Source organism: Opisthocomus hoazin, chromosome Z (assembly GCF_030867145.1).
Source record: "Opisthocomus hoazin isolate bOpiHoa1 chromosome Z, bOpiHoa1.hap1, whole genome shotgun sequence".
NCBI classification, from domain to species: Eukaryota; Metazoa; Chordata; class Aves; order Opisthocomiformes; family Opisthocomidae; genus Opisthocomus; species Opisthocomus hoazin.
The window spans coordinates 41,313,930-41,328,105 of NC_134454.1; the positions used below are offsets into that span (position 1 = coordinate 41,313,930).

At 36.9% G+C, this 14,176-nt stretch overlaps 1 protein-coding gene across 1 annotated transcript in view; it reads left to right on the forward strand.

The window, feature by feature from the left end:
* HSD17B4 (hydroxysteroid 17-beta dehydrogenase 4) overlaps positions 1 to 12,096 on the forward strand; it is a 70,979-nt gene extending 58,883 nt beyond the window's left edge. The window contains exons 22-24 of the mRNA XM_075411802.1: positions 233 to 371; positions 9,717 to 9,844; positions 11,668 to 12,096. Of these exons, the coding sequence (XP_075267917.1) occupies positions 233 to 371; positions 9,717 to 9,844; positions 11,668 to 11,757 (357 nt within the window). The 3' untranslated portion in view covers positions 11,758 to 12,096. The remainder of the gene's footprint in view (positions 1 to 232; positions 372 to 9,716; positions 9,845 to 11,667) is intronic.
* The last annotated feature ends 2,080 nt before the right edge of the window (positions 12,097 to 14,176 follow it).

A 14,176-nucleotide genomic window follows, 5' to 3' on the forward strand; every position in this document is an offset into this window, starting at 1 on the left:
TGACAAAAATTGCAAAAGCAAGATTTGAAATAATACTCAAAGAAGAGTCTGTGAAGCATTTTCTAATCAAATCTACTCTTTAAAGCTTACAGTTGCTAAAGGTGATTATTTGTGGTGGAAGAAATCTCAATTGCATTTAATAATTCCTGGACACAGTGCTTGAAGTAATAGATATATTTAGTACTTGTTTAATGGAATTTCAATTTTAAATTCTTCATACTCTTTTTTTAAGACTACAGGGCTGCAGAGTGACCTTGTGTTTGAAGAAATCGGTCGTCGTGTAAAAGAGATTGGAAATGAGTTGGTAAAGAAAGTAAATGCCGTATTCCAATGGGACATCACTAAAGATGGAAAAACAGCAGTGCAGTGGAGTAAGTTGTAGCTTTTGTAGAATGCCCTGATGCATTTTTTTAATGAAGTGAGATTAATTATTCTAATTAAACTGATATCTTGAAAATAACTGAAAGATAGTAGATGAATATTCACTGGGACCTAAGAATCTGAACACATACTGAATGCACAAGAGACAAGAAGGTAGCATAAAGTTCCATAATGGTAATTACTAGCCTTTCTAGGAATATACTTCTGTAACTTGTCTCTTTAGGTGTAGGCACAGGCAAACCATCCTCTAGAACTTGCAGTGCATTTCTGTTTACATTTTCCAGAATGGATTGCCACTGCACTTAGAAAAGCAGGTGGAATTAACCCACTAGGAGTTCTGTGTTACAGTAATTAGTCTACTGGTGATGTACACATTAATCTAAAACAAAGAAATATTTATTTGTACTGCATTATTCTTATCACTTCAGTAAAAATATAGCTCAATTTGTTTCCATTCAGATTGTCTGAGATCAATATTTAAAGAAGGTATAATGATGCTTACCCATCCTTTAAGTGTGGGACTGAGTTCATGAAGAAAGACTAAAGCTTGTGCTAGCAGTAGGTCGGAAGGGAAGTGTTTCCTGGTAGAATGGATTGTAAAGTATTTGAAATGGTCTGAAGGGGGCAAAATTACTTCATAAAAAAACTTCTCTTCTTAAATTCTCTAGTGCTCAGTTTCTAAGGACAAGTGTTTTTGCAAAAAGCAGTCTAATTTTAGTAATTGGATATATTTCATTGTCTTTGGAATTATTCAGGTTTTTTTTGCTGAGGTGTCCTAAATGGCCTATTAGTAGAATGTGAAGTTTTTCCAAAGGGGTCAACTGCAGTCGGGTTGTAACTTCCAGGCCTTTGCTTTTTTGTGGAGAAATGCAAGTCTTTGGGTCAAGTCTGTCACTTAGACTGCTTCATTTTGATTGGTCTCAATAGTTGGATCCAGTCAGTACAGTTCAGATAGGTCTGTGTTGTGCTGTGTCCCACAGCCTGTGACTTTTTTTAACTATTGTTTAGTCTTTGCAGTGTCTGTTCTCAATAAACAGTGGTTGTGTTTAAGAAACTGCTCTTCCTTTTAAAGTGGTTTATAGAGTTTCACTTTATCTTTTGCTGATGTTAACCAGCAGAGATTCTGAGTAGCAAGACTGCTGTTAAGTTTCAGGAAATATACCATATGAAGATTGATCAAGATAGGTCTGTTCTACCTATATGGCCTTTTAAGCACTTTTTGAGGGATAAGGGGTGGTTTCCACTTGGATCGGAGTTAATCAATATATTGAATATACCTGTGTAAATTATGCAGGCTGAGTACCATAGATCAAAATGAGAGGAGGGTAAATACTACATAATTCAACTCAGAAGATCTGTCTTAAAACTCATTACTGGCTCTTAATTATTCCTACCATCAGCAGTTTACCAGTTTTACACTCAGTAACTTTAAATGATGGTGTCCTGGATTCAGCTGGGATAGTTGGTTTTCCCCTCAGTAGCTGCTGTGATTTGGATTTAATAAGAGAAGAATGCTGATAACACTGATGTTTTCAGTTGTTCCTATGAAATCAAGGACTTCTTCCAAATCCTCCCTTGGTGAGGAGTTCAAACTTTTCCGGAAGTTTGGTCTGATTCTGGAGTTTCGCGAAATCCAGGATTTTCTGGGTTCCGTGATCGCTCTTCAGGGACTATGCGAATTGGTCATTGGGTGGTGAGAAAAGTTGTATTGTATGTAGTTTGGTTTGCATATTCATTATTATCATTATTGTTTTCATTATTATTGGTTGTATTAGTAGTTACTTTGTTGTCTTATTGAACTGTCTTTGTCTCAACCCTCAAGTTTTCCCCTTTTGTCCTTTTCTCCTCCCTGTTCTGCTGGAGGGAAAGGGGAGGGGTGAACAAGCAGCTGTCTGGTGCTTAGCTGGTGGCTGCTGGATTAAACTATGACAATTGGGCATGCTTAGAACCTGGACAGTAGGCTTATGAAGTCTTTCCTGTGTTCTTGTGTACATGTTTAGAGGATATGTTAGAGGTGCATAGGTTAAACTCCAGAACACTTAAAGAGGATGCTTGTGTTTGTTAGAGAATCACTCTGTGCACTACCTCAGTCTATTGTTTCATGTGTAACTAAGTGTAGTATAAGTGATGGTCAAGTTTATAATCACAACCAGAAGACTATCTTCCTGATGATTTATCAGTGTCTTTAATTTTGGAACTGCTTTGTTTGTCACCCTTACTTGGTATTACATATGTTCCAAGAACGGAGGGACAAATCAATGGAAGAAAAATCTGATGAGGATTGTTCAAGACATGAATAAAATTTCTCTTTCAGAAAGAGCTTAAGCTGCAAACTGCTCAATGCAGAACAGGCACACTTAAAAGATTTAGCCCTGAGCAGTGGCCTTACCTGCTTTATGAGACCAGGTTTTATTAGAGGGGGGAAAAAGATGGATGTTTTTGCCAGTGTATCCAGAGAGAGAGTACTCCTGCTTTGACTAAATGAAGAGTTAGCCTTTTCTGGTTTTCAAGCAAACAAAGCTTGTCGTCTCTTCTGATTCTTACTGAAGCAGTGGGAGGGAAGTAGTGCCTTCTTCCAATGCTTGTTTCCCTAGCTAAAAGGATTAAGTAGACATAACTTTTCATTGCTCTGTTCTCTCTGCTTCTGTTGCAGTGAGCAATATCTATACTTTTATATGAATTTGGAACTACTTAAAGCTCGCTGTGGGATGGAGGGTGGAGGAGGTAATCTTGTATTTTAAACATTTCCTATTGGTGACTACTATTAGGAGCTGAAATGAAACATTTCCAAAATCTTGGAAAAGTTACTGCCAATTTTTGTGTAGTATGGTCAGTTCCTTGAAGCTTAGGTGTCAAAGCAGTGGCCAGTGTTTATAAATCACTGTAATCTCTATGGTGTAGTAAATATGTAAGTCTGAATGTAAATATCTAGGCAACAAGAAGGGTGTCTGTAGAAAATGTTGCTTGCTTTTCTCGTCAAGAATATTGATATGCAAGCACTCCCTTTGCATATCACTTTTTCAAAGAACTTTCCGTGTTACATGATGGTTTTCTGAATATTTTTGTGTGTCTGAAATTTCAAGCAGTTAAAGGATGAAGAAAGCAAGAGTTTGTTAATATTAAAATCATTAAAATTATATTTTGATTAATACTTTAAATATTAGATTGTAGTATTAAAATATTAAAATAGTTATGTAAACTCACTGGCAGAGTATTAGCGGTTGTGACAACTGTAGCATCAACTCTTGTAGTTGGTCCTTATGTGGATTACTGCTGTCAGTTTAATGTCAGATTTCTGATGGCAAGGTATATATATCTGCATGATGGAATTTTTATTTTGGGGATTTTTTAAACACTATTATGGTCATTAAAAAAAAGACAGACAAACACGAAAGAAAAAAAGACATTCCAGAGGCAAGCATTCAAGATTTGTAAGCAATTGCCAGCTTGATTCTTTTTTACTTGTTTGCATACATTATTATTCAGTATTCAAAAGCATCATCATGTATTGTCTCTTCTACCAGATGCTAGCATAATTCATTTTGCATGGTGAATGTGGGAGAAGAGAGTAGTTTGTGGCTTTGCAGTAGTTTGTGGCTTTGCATTCAAAGGAAGATAGTTTTCTTGCAGTTAAGATATTGGCGATTACCGGAAGGATTTCTTACAGATCTTTATATGGTCATCACCAAGACATTTGAAGGATGACAGCCAAATTAGATTATGTAACATTGACAATACCCTTTACTCACTGGAATGCTTGACTTTTTCTGTTGTTAATGGAATGGAAGCTTCGGTGCCTAACAAGAAATTTTAGTCTTGACAAATTATTTTTAAGTTTAAAAATTGAAGATGATAGTAAGATGTTATCTTTGCTATAGCTTGAATTTAATTATGCATCACTGGTTTGACTGGTTTCAAACCTGCTTCAGATTTTAATGTTAGTCAACTGTCAGTAGAATTGTAGTTCTTTACATTTAAATTTGGCCCACTGATTATTAGTTGGTCTTCTGTGTACAATAATATTAAATCAGTTTTGTAATGTTATGCTAAGTTAGATTGTAACAGTTTTGAATTATCTTTCTCTCTTAAAGTAAAATTCCTCTTATGAGAGCTAGATGCAATAATATACATAGTTATAATAAAACAAAGAGGACAATATGACCTTAAAATTAATTCAGAATTCAGTTCCTGTGGATAAATAGTGCATACTCCTTCAATGTATTGTCAGAATTCTTGACACGTTATCACTGAAACAACTGCAATGTGAAGAGGTAGATTATTTTGGGGCAGTTTTTTGTTTTGTTTTAAGCCTGGAGTTGATGCTAATTATTTCATTACCCATCTTCTTTTTAGGCCTCTCTTTCTAAGGGCCTCCCAGGCCTTTACAGACAATATTTGCGGTTCTCTTGGGCTACTGGTAGGCCTCTTTGCCTTATTAAATTTGTCATGTAGTTCTGCTGGCTTGTCCTTTAAGTTGAAAAACTTGTCACTTTTGCACAGCTTTGTGCTGTTGTGAAAACTGCAGCAATTGACAGCACAAGAAACACTCTGGGCCCTGCAGCTCATTGCTGTCTTACTCAATGTTTGTAGCTCCAGCATCTTCTGCTAATGTCCTTGAGCGTTTTAAGATCGGGGAGGAGGCTGGGAGGGAAGCAAATGAGAGAAAGCAGCAGTATTAAGGACTGCTGTGAGATTTGTTCTCATGTATGCAGTCGTTCTAGTGTTTTCCAACTTTCAGGAACCAAAAGGTTTTTTAAAATTTATATTATTTTTAGTGTTTTGTTTTAATTGCCATGGTAAACTTTTGATCTCTGTTCTCTGCAGTAAAGTAAGATTTTATTGTTTGTTACTTTAAGTGAAGTGGGATTTGTGAATTGGATTTAGCTTTTGTTGTTACAGAGGCACTTCTTGATGGTAACACTAATATTTGTAACACTAGTGTGTTTAATTAGTGATGATCTTTACTTTCGTATAGTTGTCTGTGGATGGTGTGAAGCCTTGGGGAGGTGCAGAACCGTTGATCTTGCACTCAGGTTGGGAAATTTTGGACAGCCCATTCACTGTCTAAACAGTGTTGAACTGTAGTCAGTGACAAATGGTCTTGATTAGTGGTATTTCTTTATAGAAGTGAACTGTTCTAATTTGAAAGGATACTGAAAATCCTCTTAAGAAGGTAACGCAATACAGATTTTGGCAATATCAAAACCTAAGGAATAAGCTTTAGCAGTACTGGAGCTATCTTTCCTTATTTTTTAACAAAATTCTTAATTGAGACTCCCCCAGCTTTGACTGCTCCAATTGGCTTCGCTACCTAAAGCATGGTTTGCTCTCTCCTGCGTGTTTATTACTGTACAACAGTTGTCTTTGTTTTCAGTGGCTATAAAATATTTATCTTTTTTTTTAGAATTAAGGTACTTCATTTAAACTTCTCGTTCCATACAGAAAAGACACTGTCATTGGGATTTGTTAGCTGATAATTAATGGCTCTCTAGAACAGTACTTAGAGGAGTTTACCCATCTGTTGCTTTTCATCATGCTTCTGAAGGCAGAAGATGTTTCTGCTCCTTTCCAGTTCTCAGAACAATCAAAATTTGTCAGGAGAGTGGGAGAAATTGTTATGTGCAGTTGATTGTGAACATCTGACAAACTGTGGCAAAACTGCTTAGTAATTTATGATGCGATATGACTTCAGGCAGTGAAGAATGGGTGGCAGTTTGTTCCGTTTGCTTTGAGGATGAGTCGTGTATTGCAGTTACTTACGCTCTGTAAGACAGAATAAAAACCAAACCAAAACAGACAAAAAATAGTCTGAACCCCTAATACTTCTTTCCTAGAAATGGTAAGGCACTCTTGGAAAGCAAAGCAAAACCTGTGCCCCAGATCTTAGATTTTTAGGCTGTTTGGCTACCTGCTGTAGAATGTTGCTGTCTAGTGTTTTGGCCTGTATGTATGTGATTTTTTTGACCTCTTTATTATGTCTTTGACAACACCATCTTATGGATTACAATGTCATAGATATTTAATTATTGTAATATAATGCATATGTATACAAGTAAAAACAAAAATTTGAAGGATAACCACTGTTTCATGCACTGGAACTGCATGATTCTGCTTTTCTGCCAGGTGTGTAATACTAAAGTTTTGCACATTAAGAAGCAAGCTGATTTTTAAAAGGGACTTCAGCTTTAAGTTTAGTTTGTGTTGCCACACACAGTATTGAAGAGTACCACACCCATGTTTCAGACTCCTCTCTTTGTATGAAGTGGATCAGCTGTCTGAAGGGCTAAAAGGAGAGCTGTCTCTGTAGCAGCCGCGGAGGGCTACATGTTCTCAGGTGCAAAGAACGCCGGAGATGCCTTTAGGCTGCTCGTCTGTTACTACTGACAGTGGAGCCATGCTAGCAGTGAGCCGGGCGCTCACCCAGCAGCTGCCCAGGTCACCAGCCACCTAAACACAGACATATCTACACCAGTACTGAGTCATTGTCAGCCTGGCTGCTGCAGTTGTGCAGCGTGCAAATTGCAGTGACAAGAAGGTAGCTATAACCATAGAGATGTGTATCCAGGAGGTATGTGTAGAAGACATGTATAGAAGACTTGAATTGAGACCATTTCCTGCTGCAGCAGACAGCTGTGTTAATAGAGCTTTATCTCGTAAAGCTGCATTTTAGAAGAAGGCATCCTCTCCAGTCATTTTAGAAAGCAAGGATTTTTCTGCTTTGATGGTTTGAATCTGTTCTGGTATTCGGCTCGTTTCTTTCATCGCTAGTTTATACCTGTTTATCCGTGTGCCAATGCTGCAGTTCAGCCTCAGCTGTCATCTGAATACTTTAGGCAAGGTGTGTGTCAGGAGGCGAGAAAAATGGTTGTATGTGTTTCTACTGCTGCTTTTTTTTTTTTTTTTGACTGCTTGCATTAGAGATGTTGTAACTCATTTATGATAAAGCTTAAAAAAGGGGGTGGGTCAAGTAACAGTAGAAGATTTTTGTGAAAAATACAGTATTTGTTGTCACAGAGCCCTTCTCTTTTGTGGGTGCTCTATTTTTTCTTTTTTTCTTCCTCAGCAAAAATCTTAATGCTCTTTAAAAATAATAAAGAGGAAATGGAATTGATATTTTCATATTTTTTGAAAAAGGACATACTGTTAGATTGATCCTCCTTTTTTTTAGAATTTATAATAAATTTTGATTTGTCATGGGTGACGGTTTTGATGTGACTAAGCATAACAGTTTTGCCCATGTTACCATGATTATGCATGTTTACAGGCATATTTGTGCTTTGAGAGCACAATTTATTATAGGCATGGATGGATAAGCAATGCTCTCGAGGCTTGGATTGGAAATGGAGAAGGAGAACAGGGACTGTAATAATGTTAAATGTGTGCTATAGTCAGATTGAAATCTAGGATTTGTTAGAACATGCCTGAGTCACTACAGCTTTTTTATTTCTAAATTTTTGTCATCTAAACTTTACACTGCTGAGACTGGTGGATGAATGTTATCAATGAGATGTATCAAAACTGCCTTTCTAGCCAGTCCTTAGTAGAGAAGGAGAAGAGGGTCTGTTGTGTCTTAGGAGATGTTATGTCAGGCTTTCAGCAGCTGTGTTCCCTTCTGGAACAGTCTCGGTAAGTTCGAGACACCCAAAACAATTAACGCATGCAAGATGAAGCCCAAGAAGGGATTCATGCTCTTCTGATTTCTAAGGTCCAGTAATAATTAAAAGTAACAATGAACTGTAAGGATCTTAGTAACCCATGTGTGTCTTTCGTAAATTTCTGTGTGGGGCCTGGTGGCCAAATGCTGTTTGGCTGGAAGGGAGCTCCGTATGGCAACATTATTGTGGTTTGTAACATTGCTAGCATTTCAGTAGAAGTACATTTTAAAAGCGAATGGACAGTTAAGCTTGGTTAACTTAATCTGAGGAGCTGATGTCTGTGAAACTTGCATTTGTGATTCAATAGATGATTTTTTTTTTTTCTTGAGTAGTAGTCTGTGCTTGCATAACCTAAAGCAACAACTTTTAAAGGCTCACGATGTTAGACTACATAGTAGCTGTTTTGGATCAAAAGAATGTTACACAGCTCCTAGCCACAAACATAAAAATAGATTGTGCATCTGGTGCTCAGTAATTTTGTTCTCTTTCTTTTATTGCATGAGGTTAGTGACATCTATTAAACTTGTTCCTGAAATTGTAATTTACCTTAAAATCAAGTGGAGAATAATCCAGTATGTCACTTCTCACTGAGCATCATTCTACACTGAATTATTTTGTTATAACTGGATAAATATTACTTAGAACAGATTTCAGAAAATGAAAGACTTAAACAGACAAAAGCTATTTCCAGTCTGTATAGTTCACCTTACGCTTTCAGAAAAATTATTTGGAAAAAAGTCCATATGAGATAGTTTATGCAGAAATAAGCCTCTGAAATTAGGTCAGTGTCTTAAAATTTGTCAACTAAGAGAAACCATCTGACAGTATTAGTATTGGCTAGGCAGCCATGATTCTGTGATTATAGATGTCGTGTCCTTTTGGTAACATCTATTTGAATAATGATTTTGTTTTGTGCTTAAAAACTGGAGTGGGGGAGCAGGGGGCGAGCCAAGAAGAAGAGGTGTGAAAGGAAAGACTGAGAATTTGTAAAATCTGAGAATGGTTTGGCAGAGCACATCCTGTCAAAATATTCTTCTAATTCTTCTAAACAAAGGACACAAGACCTGATAGCGTTAGCCTTGTAGTAGATTATTTTGGCAGGTCATTTGGTGTGGGAAAGGAACACTCTGAAGCTCCAGACACTTTGAGGAATTTTTGGCTTTCCAGAAGAGAAAGGCAGATATTTAGCAAGGCTTTAAATACTCTTTGCATGAAGCAGAACAGGCTATATTGCCTGTGGGGCAGAGTAGGGAAAATGCAGCAGCGTGTTTGAACACCACCACATTTGCCTTCTCTGAATATAGGATGCTGTTTTAAAGCATTAGAGCTTTATTACTAACTTCAACATTTTTGCAGTAGTTGCAGTAATTAATATCTTGTGAATCTGAAGTGTTGTTTAAAAACAGGTTTTGCCATCTGTGCAAAGATTTTCAAATGGCGGTCCTTGCTGTGGACCCCCTCCCTCTTAGTACAAGAATAATTTATTTTTCTATTCTAATCTCAATTATTTTCTTGCATGAAAGAAGAAGAACGAAAACTCTCATTTTCTAAGTGACTGTTAGCTCAAGATTTATGTTTAGACTGGATGCTTCGTAATAATAAGTAATGAGAGTAGTGTTGTTTAGATTTAAAATGTTATCTTTATTTTGAAATACAACTATCTTTGCCGCTTTTTTTCAGCAATTGACTTAAAGAATGGGTCTGGAGCAGTGTATCAAGGACCTGCAAGAAGTTCTGCTGATACCACCTTCACTCTCTCGGATGAGGATTTCATGGATGTGGTACAACAAAAGACCAACCCCCAAAAGGTAAAACCCATGTGTCACAGATATACTCACCTGCATGGGGACGTATAATTTGCCTTAAACCAAGCTCTGGTTTATGACTGTTTACATTCTGAAATCTGCAACACTGGACGTTTTGACCATGCAGACCAGAGTCAGATGAGATATAAGCACATCATTACCTTACACTGGATTAGTCTGAAGGCATGATGAGGAAATCATGCTATCTTTATCATCTTGAGAAAAAACCCTCAAATGACAGAAAGCCTGGCAGTAGAAAGTTAGTTGTTTGTTTGTTTTCTGGCACTTCACAATATATGACTTGCAAGGTTATGGTTTCTCAGACTGATCACTCAGGCTGCTTTGATTGGTCATGTTGCAGGAAGTTGGTATTTGTTGCAATATTCTGATTTACTGCTACTACTGCAGCAAAGAGAAATCTCAGATAGCGCATGCATGTAGCTCCATTGAAATTGATCAAAATTTACCCAAACTAGGTAGATTTTTAAGGGAAAGAAAGATTTAAGAAAGGTATGTAATCTGGGTTTGCACTTCTAGCTTCTTGGAGTAATCAACTGCTTAAAGCTACTAATTTTGCTAATAAAAATGCCCTGTGTAAAAGTAAATTGAAATGTCACAAATTTAATACGTCAGCTTACAGATTAAAGCTTGAGCAAATGAAAACTTTAATTAAGCTCTTCATATATCAAAGAATTCCTTTTCTTAGCTCCAAAGCAGAAGTTTTTTGAGACTTTGATTGTAAAGCTGGAGACTAATGAGGATGGCAAATGTTTATTGTAAGTCCTACATAGCATATGAGTAAAATCCTTTGTGACCCTCTGTATATAATAAGCATAAAGCATAAACAAACAAGATGTTGACATGTAATCTTCAGAATGCTAAAAGAACAGTGATTGCAATTCAGGAGCATTATCTATTCTTAGGCATTAGTATTTCCTTTGAGTTTCTGTGAAGTTTTTCATCTAAAGAAGCTCAAAGAATCATTCAAATTCTATTCTGCTGGCTCTCTCTATTCCTTATTTGAATGTATTTCAAGTTAATGGAACTATGCAAAAGCACATTGTTTCAGAACTTTCAAAGAGCTTTCAAATTGCGAAGCCGCAGCTAAGCAAAACTAGGTTTGAGCTAGACTGAAACAGGGTATGCACCTCTTTGAAGTAGGGACAATAAAAAAGTAATATACCAGCATTTCAGTGAAAATATGGGTTGATCTTGTTTAGTTCCTGATTGTTGTAATAGGCTGTGTATAAAGCCAGTGCATTTCTTTGGAATACATGTGTACATATGTCGTGCAAGTACTTGTTTGGATTTGTTAAGAATTTGAGTGAGTAGCTGACCTCTTTGTTAGGCCTTTAATTTTCATTAAATGGCCTTTTCATTCAATTTTCTGATGTTGTATAAGAATATATGGATGTCTACAGCATGGGGGGGGGACGACTGGGAGCTTTATTTTTGCGCGCTGGTGAAGTTCTGCCATCAACTTCTGTGAAGAAGTTTGTCTTACACCACGAGAAGTCTTCTGTGCTATACACAGAAAAGAAGTGGAGGCCACTGAAGTTGCTTTGTATTTATTTTTTTTTTCCCCTGAGTGATAGACTTGACCTTTCCTGTACTCTAGGTAGAAAACTGTGATTCCGGATGCTAAAATTGGTCTTGGTTGGTTTTCTGTTAATAGCCATTAACCAATGGACATTGAACACTGAAGGCTTTCTCCTGAGCCCTAAACAATCACAGTTGCCTTTGGCTTCCTGTTTGGTTCTAGCAGCTCTTTGGATTGTGGGTGAACAGTTGAACACATTTTTTTTTCTCTTCTCTGCTCTTTGTAGGCATTCTTTTCTGGTAAACTAAAAGTGAAGGGAAATATCATGCTGAGCCAGAAGCTGGAAATGATCCTGAAAGATTATGCCAAACTCTGAACTGCTTGATCGTCTACTATAGCAGTGAAGAAATTCAGAAGACAGAAACTTCAATTAATTCAGAACCAATGATTGAAACATTTGCAGGCTACTTAACATCAATGTACTGATTCATTATACTGCTAATATACAAGCTGTTTTAATTACTGCAGACAAGAAAATTACGAAATGAAAGTAACTGTTAATATTGTCTCTTTTGTTTCTCAGCAATGGTAGAGAATCATACTTTTCTCATTGCACACCTTTATCTAAACAAAATTTATGTAGTTCTTACAAAGATGCATATATTTCCGTATTAATTCTGAAGCAAATTAAACAAATACACCTCTTTGATATGTCCTTCCATGTGTCTGTCAGTCTTCCTTTAGATGGCCTCAGCTAGACTGTCTAATTTCCATGAATCTACCTGGCTTATTATTAAAATTAACATTATTTTTTGTCTCAAGTTCTCATGATCCTATTAAAACAACTGGAAAGTGGAAGTCAGTTCCATTTGTTTACATCATGTCATTAGGGGGTTTCTTTCTGTACAGGAAAAGACGCTTGAACTTTAGCTCTGCCCACCTTATTTAGACAGTCATTTTTATAGAATTTGCTCTTACGGTTTACATGGAAAGTGGTAAGCATTAATTCTTTAGGGGAAACTTTTTCATGTGAGAGATATTACACTGCACTGTCATTGTAGCCAAATTATGCTTCATGTAGATCATCCTCATGAGGGCCAGCATCATGGCAGCAGGGGAAGATACAAGAGTGAATTCCACATTTTGGGGCCAGAGTTGAGATAGCATCTGTGGCTGTATGTTTTCCTGAAGAAAGTATGCTCTTAATTGCTGATCGTCACATGAACACCTGGAAATTTGATCTCACCAATGTGACTGAGATCTTGTGCACTCGATATCTTTTTTTCTCATTCAAACTTGTTCTGTGTTGATAAATTTTGAAGAATTCAGGCCATCTAAGGCTTGTCTCCATGGTCAGAATGACAAAATAATTTTTCTTTATCTTAGAAGATGGAATTCTTTTTTTTTTTTTTTTGGTCCCAAAACTAGGAGGTACATCACTGCCCTGACTCCATGAGTAGACCATAGCCATTAAAGAGTCTTGTGGGGATGCAGATGAGTTTGACAGTTTGAGGATAAATTTGCATGTTGTAATACTGAGTCTAATTCTCCACAATTTTGTTTCTTCACAGTGATACTATCAGCTATGCTTTGATTCAGGCAGAGAAATATGAATCTGAAGTATGTCAACAAGTATCTCACATAAATTATATCATGAATAGATGGGAAACAGAACAAGCATGACGTTCACCACCTCAGAGAGGCCATCCCATACAAATGATTGAAGAAATGTCCTTTAACCACGTAACATTTAACACTTAGCAATAGCAAGAGAATTTTTCACCACATTCTTTTTCTCAGGGTAGCTGCTGCTTTGAATGTTTTTTCTTTGCTAGGGATAAGTGCCATTACTGTGGATTGCAAAGCCCCACTTGTTGTCCAGACATCTCAGATAGCTTTTTACTAATATTCCTAAATTCTCTGGCACATAAGGAGGGTTTTACAAGCGTCTTAGCAGTAAAATTCTTCACAGTGCATATACTTTATTGAATGTAGAGGAGAGCAAGACTGGCTGCTGTTTATTGCAGAGTGTTTTATAGTGTTTTGATTAATTCTGTATACATGTAAATAAGGTGCTGTCTGGACATCAGTGTGAAGTCTGGACACTAGACTTCGTAGCAGTTGGAGGTAAGAATTCAGTTGTTTCTGGAATAGTTGAGTTAGTGCTAACGCTGGTCATGTAAAATGGTGTGATTTTTTAATCGTGGCACAGCATTATTTCATTTATTTTTTCCTTCTCCTTACATTCATTACAGTCTTCCTGTTGGCTTGCAATTACATCCATCCTCCAAAAAGTAAATTGCGGTTACACTGATGTATGTCCTCTTCAGTCGTTTGTGGGTCCTCTAATTAAAGCAGAAGGGCAGTAGTAATGGATAGGGAAAGTTAGATAAGCTTTCTGTCTATTAGTATTGGCTTCAGAGAAGCCTGTGCTGATTTTTATGCTTTCTAGTCACTGGAATTGTTCTTAATTAGTTTATTTCAGAGGAGTTCAATATACCTTCCAGCTATCATCAATAATTACAGATAACAGCTCTTTAAAAGTTGACAAGTGTATTCGTAATCAGAGAATCTTAAAATGAGTAAAACTGGGGAGGAGTGGAGGCGTGAGAGAGCAGTAAACTTGAGCAATTGCAGACAGAAACTCACATGCTGTCTTCTCTAAGGCTTATTCCCACCTTCCTACAAGCACAACACTCCTAAGGGTTATTTGTATTCTAGTCTGTTGGGCTATACTACTTCTAAAAACAACTGTCCTTCATTGCTCAGGAGCCACCCTGATAAAATGCTTTGTA